The 7,961-nt window shown below is 40.2% G+C and overlaps 1 protein-coding gene across 1 annotated transcript; it reads right to left on the reverse strand.

Moving 5' to 3' along the window:
• Positions 1–4,421: 4,421 nt before the first annotated feature.
• Positions 4,422–6,265, reverse strand: LOC132883800 (trypsin-2-like). Its single transcript, XM_060917823.1, has 6 exons — positions 6,226–6,265; positions 5,956–6,106; positions 5,619–5,869; positions 5,175–5,311; positions 4,570–4,671; positions 4,422–4,469 (listed from the first exon to the last, which is right to left on the reverse strand). Exons 1-6 carry the CDS (start codon positions 6,263–6,265, stop codon positions 4,422–4,424), a joined length of 729 nt encoding a protein of 242 aa, XP_060773806.1.
• Positions 6,266–7,961: the final 1,696 nt, after the last annotated feature.

Genomic DNA, 7,961 nt, shown 5'->3' on the forward strand with positions numbered 1-7,961 from the left:
GATATTTATATAGATATTTATGAAGTGTATATATGGTATATAGTATATATATTTTTTGTAATTATATATTTATATAGATATTTATGAAGTGTATATATGGTATGTAGTATATATTTATTTTTGTAATTATTTATTTATATAGATATTCATGAAGTGTATATATGGTATATATTTTTATAGGTGTATTAATGTAGTTTGGATTTCAGGGTAGTTAAAAAGGGGTGGGAAATTTAAAAAGTATTGTACTTCTTCCCACTCCTCTGTCGAACAGTGTGCGGTGTTTTGTAATGTCTTAGCTCTTTGTTATTTTATTTATTTATTTTTTAACTTCTCATTTTCTTTCTTTTGTATGTACAAATAGTTACATACATTTTTTATACATGTTCGAAATAAAAATAAATTCATTCATTCATTCATTCATTCATTATTTGTCCTCCAAGCACTTTTTAGTGGCTGCTTATTCCAACTGAATGATAAATTCAACAAAATCAAAACTCTAAGTCGCTCATGACTCGTTACCTTCAAGTTCATATTCAAATTCAAGTTCACAGTGAGTGTATTATGTCAGCTGCTTCAATTCCATCTCTCTCTGGCTCACAGCACCTACTGAAAGATAAAACACCCATAAGTAGGCTACACACAAGTGAGAACTATCACACTGTCGTGGGTTATGGAATGAGGAACTGGGAGACAGACTTGAAAATTCAAGGTGTGTTTTTATTTTCTGTTGCTTTCACTTTCCAGTGATTTTAATTCTCACATGTACACACCCATAAACATATACTTTGGTTGACACAGTGCTCTCTCTCTCTCTGGTTACTGGCAATCTGAAAGGCACACAGAGACACAAATTAATAGACATACAATAATTAGACACAGGTGTATCATCACATGTTACCTGCTGGTTCAACCTGACGCCTCGCCATTTACAGTCGATGCTGGACCACACCCTCGCTGCCACAGATACAATCCAGAATGACCTGCTAGTTTAACCCGCCTCCTTTCTCTGACATGATGAACTCACCAACATAGGAGGAATCAACAAAGTCAAATGCATAGAGGTGGAAGAGAGGTGGATTGCATGATGGGGGATCGCTAGTAATGAGGGAAGAGGAAAGGGGAGAAGAAGAGATAATGGAGGTAGGACCAGCCAGATAGTTGTAAATTTTGGAAATTTTACTTGGAAAGAGATGAAGAAAAGAGTTGTTGGAGTCAGGGCTGGACTGGGACAAAAAAACGGGCCGGGCATTTTTGACTTAGGTAGGCCAATATTAAGACTTCGACAGGCTCATAATTACCAGAGTACAAACGACTAGTAACCTGCCCCCCGGAGGAGGAATCAGTAGTCTTGCTAAAAGCCAAGCATACAAAACAGAATAAAGCATGACGTTGATTACAGTACGTCAGCCACTTCCTGCTTGTGCCATCTTTGTTAGTGAACACCCTCTTTACAATTGCGTTTGTAGCATCTTGTTTGGGATGATGCATTAAAAACGCTTGCATCCTACCAGGCTCTGGTCGTGAGAAGTAATCTACTGTGTCTTCACTCTCTTCAACCTCACCTGCCACAAGAGCCTGGCTTGACTAGACAGGAAGAGAGGGATAGAATATTGCAATTTATAAACTACTCCATAAATAATTAATTGATTAAATAAATCTATTTGGAACAACCTAGAAAAACTGGGCAACAACCTTAACCATCAACACATACACTCCACTCTATTCAGTAATCTCTCAGTATTCAGTTACCCTTATGAAAAAACTGCAATGTATAACATGAAAACTGCCGTTTTTCTGTAGTGCTGTAATATTCCCACATCTAAAATATTGCATTATGCAGTGTAATGCTGTAAAGTGCAGTATTTTTGTAGTCCAATTTTTCCGTGTGCAAAATATTGCTTTTACTGCAGAAGGCATGATAGTATAGACCCCTTTCACATGACGTCACCGCTCCGCGAGATTTTGTTAGGCGCCATATTGGAAGACCAAGTACATGCACTCACAATATAAAACAAAGTACGAGCGAGAGTAAAGTGACACGATGGATGATAATTCTGGTTATGTGAGTACATTACCAGTTGCAGAAAGGGCACAGTATGTGGAGAAACTGGCTGTGATTGATGGGTTTGACCCATATGATAAGACTCGGGGCAAGGGAGAATGGAAACATAAGGAGGACCGGACACCAATTCTGCCATCTGTTTGCTACCCAGACATTGTAAACTATTTGTTGTTTACACCCAGTGCCTACACTCAGTGTTCGAACTATGCCGATATTTTCGGGGGGCCCCTTTTTTCCCTTGGGGGTGTGTGTGCTTGCGCTTGTCTCAGAGCGCGGATCTCCAAACACATGAGAAGCCTATCTTACGCACATATCACGCAGACTCCACACCTCCACACACGCATCGCGTCTGAAGTTATAACTCATCAGGGGAAATCGTGTCCGCATTGGCATGTTCAAAAAACAACCTCGCGTCAACAATGATACCACACGCAAGAAAAAAAAAACAGTCAGACTACTCAACAACCAACCTGGCAGCAGCGAGCAAGCCCCAAACCATCCTAAATTATTATTATTATTAAATTGTAGAAGTCTGGGAGGCTTGCTCCTCATACAGTTATCAACTTGAGGCCAATTTAGCATGTTTTAAATCTGAATTTCTTGCGTTTGCTTACCTCAAAGTGTCCGCAGATCATGCACAGACTTATCCATTATATCCACAGTTTTTTGCCAAGTCTCACACAGGTTTCTTTCAAATCTACTGTTGGGCCAATAAATCATAAATAAAACAGCTCAGATTTGTTTGTTTAAGTCGTTTGTCACTCCACTTTATTCTCGTGGGTTCACATACCGCTGCCGTTATTATCCCCTTATCACGAGTTTGTTGGTCTTCCAAAATGGCGCAGGGTCTGTTTACTTCCGGTTTCGGGTGACGTCAGTGAAAGGGGTCTATACTGCAATACTACTGCAGAATAAAAACGGCAGATAGGCCTACTGCAGTACAACGCAGGGTGTTTTTCATAAGGGGACACATTTATTTTTTAATACGCCCTAATCATAAGATAAACGTCTCATACTTGTGTACATGACACCAACCAAGGTTACCAAAAAGAAAGGACTGGAGTTGGTTTCGGGCATGCTTTTACAGTAAAAACATGGTCCTCGCGACCTCGCCTGTTCTGGAACTCGCATGGTGGAGCAGAAACAAAAGCAAAGCACTATTTAATGCAACTGCTACGACATGTAAAAATAACAGTTGCTCATGATTCTCATGTGATATAGAGCTAACGTTGCTTACTTCCGTCACCTTAAAGTCCCTATTATCCTAAGTTAGTCCTAACGTTACTGCTTGCTTACCGGCTGCTGCTGTGCTACACTTCCCTCATTCTGTCCCTCGGCATCGGGTTCCCTTTCAAAAACCTCAAACTGGGACGATGTGGAGGCTACAGCAGTCCCTCCAGTGAACAGGTCTGTTATTTTTGAGCATTTTGCTGCGTCTGCTTCGAGCTGTTTAATTTTTTTCTCTCGCAGCCTCGCCGTGCCGCCTTTGCGTTTTGGTTTCTCCATCCTTCCACAGGTAATCTACGAACCAGGCAAAATCTCGGCGGAGCTGATTCGGTGCAGGGAAGGGGCATGGGAGGGGTGGGGGTGGCAGAGCGCCGCTGATTGGTTCAGTCCACTGAAAATAAACCAATAGGGCACCGCGACTCTATATTATGCGCCGGACCGCCGGTTTCAAAGTAAAATTATTATTATAATTATTATTTAATTAATATCTTGGACCATCAGGCCACTTGGACCGTTAGGCCACCGGGGATTTTGCCCGGTACGCCAGACGGCCTGTCCAGCCCTGGTTGGAGTAGTTTGTTGACTGTTGAAAAAAGTCTTCCTATAAGTGCTATTGAACAAGGTTGAGAGGTAGAATGATTTGACAGATGTGTGTTCTTTGTACGTTTCAGCATGGACAGAGAGTTTTGTTGTTTGCAGTTCTCCACTATTTCAACATACAATTTCTCATTAATATGACATTGAATGTTGCTGTAAAATGAGTAGGAGAAAAGCTCTTGCTCATTTGTTTTTAGAGCTAGCAGCATCATTTGACTGTAATCCCTTATGTTTGAAATCACTGTAATAATTTTTCTCCAAATAAATTCCATTGTAATTGTGCTTACAATGTCTCAATATGATGAACAAAAGGAACAGTGTGTACTGTGATGAAAAAAAGGAAAAATGTGTTTTTCAGGGTAAAGTTATCCAAATACATGACTACAGTGATTTTTTTCATGAAAGAAAATCAAGTTTTGATGAATGAAGGATCGTACAATATAGTTTTATTAATTCAGGAAGTTTTATTTTAACAATCTCAGATGTTGGATTTTGCAGAATGATATTGCATTGTCTTCAGAGGGCTGGAGCAGATTTAATTGTTGGCAATTGTCTGGGTAATCCAATTGGTGAAAATGCAGACCTAGAGGCAGAGTGAGAAGATTGTTTGTGTAAAAGAAACATTTGATGTACATGATGTATAGCATATCTGATCACAGTATAACAGGTAGAACTTATTTTACCTTGGTATAGACACCAGGGTGATCCTTCTCAGCACAGCCATAGCCCCAAGACACAATACCTTGCAGCTGACCATTGCACACCACAGGGCCACCAGAGTCACCCTGAATGAAAAAGAAAATCAAAATTTATTGCGGGCGGCACGGTGGTGTAGTGGTTAGCGCTGTCGCCTCACAGCAAGAAGGTCCTGGGTTCAGGCCCCGGGGCCGGCGAGGGCCTTTCTGTGTGGAGTTTGCATGTTCTCCCCGTGTCCGCGTGGGTTTCCTCCGGGTGCTCCGGTTTCCCCCACAGTCCAAAGACATGCAGGTTAGGTTAACTGGTGACTCTAAATTGACCGTAGGTGTGAATGTGAGTGTGAATGGTTGTCTGTGTCTATGTGTCAGCCCTGTGATGACCTGGCGACTTGTCCAGGGTGTACCCCGCCTTTCGCCCGTAGTCAGCTGGGATAGGCTCCAGCTTGCCTGCGACCCTGTAGAAGGATAAAGCGGCTAGAGATAATGAGATGAGAATGAGAAAATTTATTGCATATAAGGTTTTAAAATGTAAATGTTGTGCTCTCTGCTTGTTGTAAAAGAAATAATTATAATGCAGCAGTATCTCATTTTACCTGGCAAGAGTCCTTGCCTCCCTCCAGGTAGCCAGCACAGAACATGGCATTAGTGATCATACCAGGGTAAGAGTTGTTACAATCCCTTTCAGAGAGAATAGGGACCTCCAGACACTGCAGCTTGTTGCGATCAGCAGCTGCAAGCAAGTTTCCAAAATGAGTCAACATAAGTAAAGAGCATTCAAACAGGAATATATTATTTACAATCCAAAATACAAATAGAAAGCAACTGGGAAATATTTTTTTCCTCCCCAAATTTGAAAAATTGCTTTCAGAGAAATGAAAATGAGTCAGTGTTGGGATACTTCCACACAATGTTGTCACATCTTCATGTATGTTAGACATAAAACTCCTACTCCTTGTAGTTTAAATTGCATTTTAAGACCATCTGCTACATTTTCACAAACAAGTTGCCTAGGGCTAATGATAAAAGTCTGTACTCACTGGGGCTCATGGTGTTTCCCCATCCAGAGACCCGGCACCTGGTACCCGCAGGGGGGCAGCTCGTGGGCAGGGCCACAGGCTGCACATAGCTGTTCAGGGTAGCAGGTCGACTCAGCTTGATAAGCATGATGTCATTGTTAATGTTCCAGGAGTCATAGTTGGGATTGACGATGACACGGGAGGAGGAGATGAACTGCTCATGACCCTCATCAACGTTGAGGTAGTGTTCACCCAAACGAACCTCTATACGACTAGAGATGGGAGGGAAATGGTTCTGTGTTCAAGAGGTGTATTTTTCATCATGACTAATTAATTAATCATAACATAAATCACTTACGATTTGGAGCAGTGAGCAGCAGACACAACCCAGTTCTGATTGATCAAAGAACCACCACAGAAGTGATAGCCGGAGTTCAGAGACACTTGCCAAGGCTGGGAGTGGGGTTGGCACTCATACCCTCCAACAATTTTGTCATCCTCCAGAGCAACTATATGCAAAAAATAAAACAAAATAAAATAAAATAAAATATTGTCTATCAAAATACATTATTATGGTTGTCTGTTAGATCATACTGCCCTGGAGTCTTTAAAAGAGGATTATACTTACAACAAGCTCCCACAAGCAAAAGCAGGACCAGAGACCTCATGATGGCTGTTGATTGCCGATGATGGGGATCTCACTTCACACTCCTATTTATGCGAACCAGTAGTTCCATATGAACCAATCAACAGTTGGGACCTAAAGATTATCTCAAGTCTGATAAGTGACTCTGTAAATTAATGACTTGGTGTATGCTAAAAATAACTGAGATACAACACTCAACATTTTTTCATAGTGTCAGGAACATATTCTTAAATTATTATTTTAAATGACTAAAATCTTGCTTTTTTCCCCCACAAATATAAATGGGTAATTGCACCAATTTTATGGTTAAGATGTAACTGTTCCACACAATAAAAATGCAGTGCAGTCAAAAAACATTTAAACCCCATTAAATTTAGAATTGGTGTTTCTTTTTTTATTGGACATATAAAATGGTTGGGATATCAACTGTTTATTTTGAAGATATTTTAACTTAAATGGAAATTACATCAAAAGTGAATTCATTATGTTCAGAATTGATTATGCATAATTATGCTTTGTATGTTTGAATGTTTTTTTCCCTTATATAATATATTATAATATACAATATATAATACATGAATACAAGGTAATTTAGTGGAGAAAACAGCACAGTGAGCGATGGTTTATTTGTTTTCCAGTTGCTGGTAAAATAGTTTAGAATCTCTTTAACTTGAAGTATTTTTCTGCTGGGATCCTATCAGTCTCTTAACAGCTGAAGATTTCATACATATTCTCACACTTCCTACACACATGCCTGATAGGTACTTTATAGCTATGGTTTCAAAGCAAACAGCAAATAAAGAAATACACTGGCTAGTTATAGTAGACTATCATAAATTATTTATGCACATAACTTAATACTTACCATTTTATTCATTCAACCACTATTAAGATTCAGGATGAATCCCAGCAAACATGAGGCCCACATGCTTCATAACTGTTTTATTTACTGCTTATTTATTTCTGCACTAATGTGTTAGACTACAGTAATCTGTGGTTGGTAGAAGAGAGCAACTGGACTTGCTTGAAAAGTCTTGAAGACGTTTCGCCTCTCATCCGAAAGGCATCCTCAGTTCTGTCTGTCTAATAGGGAGTATCAAGTATTTATCCTCTCATGGATCATCATAGAATCCGAATCAGAATGCTGATGGCTGCATTGTAAGCGGCTGATAGATGTCATAGACACCCACCTCTGTTCAGTGATGGTCGTTCCAGGTTGACAAAAATGAACGATCCTCTCTGGCTAAGATGTCTGCCAGTTTTCTGGAAGTCCTCTCACACTCCCGCACCAGTCGAAGGGATCTCATCCCAAAGTGCATAGAAACATATCTGTGAAGATACTCAGTCATCCAGGTACATAGTAATCTGTGGGTGGTTGAAGAGAGCAACTGGACTTGCTGATTCGGATTCTATGATGATCCATGAGAGGATAAATACTTGATACTCCCTATTAGACAGACAGAACTGAGGATGCCTTTCGGATGAGAGGCGAAACGTCTTCAAGACTTTTCAAGCAAGTCCAGTTGCTCTCTTCTACCAACCACAGATTACTATGTACCTGGATAACTGAGTATCTTCACAGATATGTTAGACTACAGTGTCTTGCAAAGTATCCATCCCCCCTTGGTGTTTGTCCTGTTTTTCTGCATTACAAGCTGGAATTAAAATTGATTTTTGGAGGGTTAGCACCATTTGATTTACACAACATGCCTACCACT

Source organism: Neoarius graeffei, chromosome 3, assembly GCF_027579695.1.
Source record: "Neoarius graeffei isolate fNeoGra1 chromosome 3, fNeoGra1.pri, whole genome shotgun sequence".
Classification (NCBI taxonomy): domain Eukaryota; kingdom Metazoa; phylum Chordata; class Actinopteri; order Siluriformes; family Ariidae; genus Neoarius; species Neoarius graeffei.

Coding starts and splice junctions, on each gene's coding strand:
- LOC132883800 (XM_060917823.1), bottom strand. CDS start 6,265: ATGAGGTCTCTGGTCCTGCTTTTGCTTGTGGGAGCTTGTT. Junction 5,870..5,955: donor GCTGCTCACTGCTCCAAATC/GTAAGTGATTTA, acceptor TCCCATCTCTAG/TCGTATAGAGGTTCGTTTGG. Junction 4,672..5,174: donor GAGGCAAGGACTCTTGCCAG/GTAAAATGAGAT, acceptor TTTTTCATTCAG/GGTGACTCTGGTGGCCCTGT.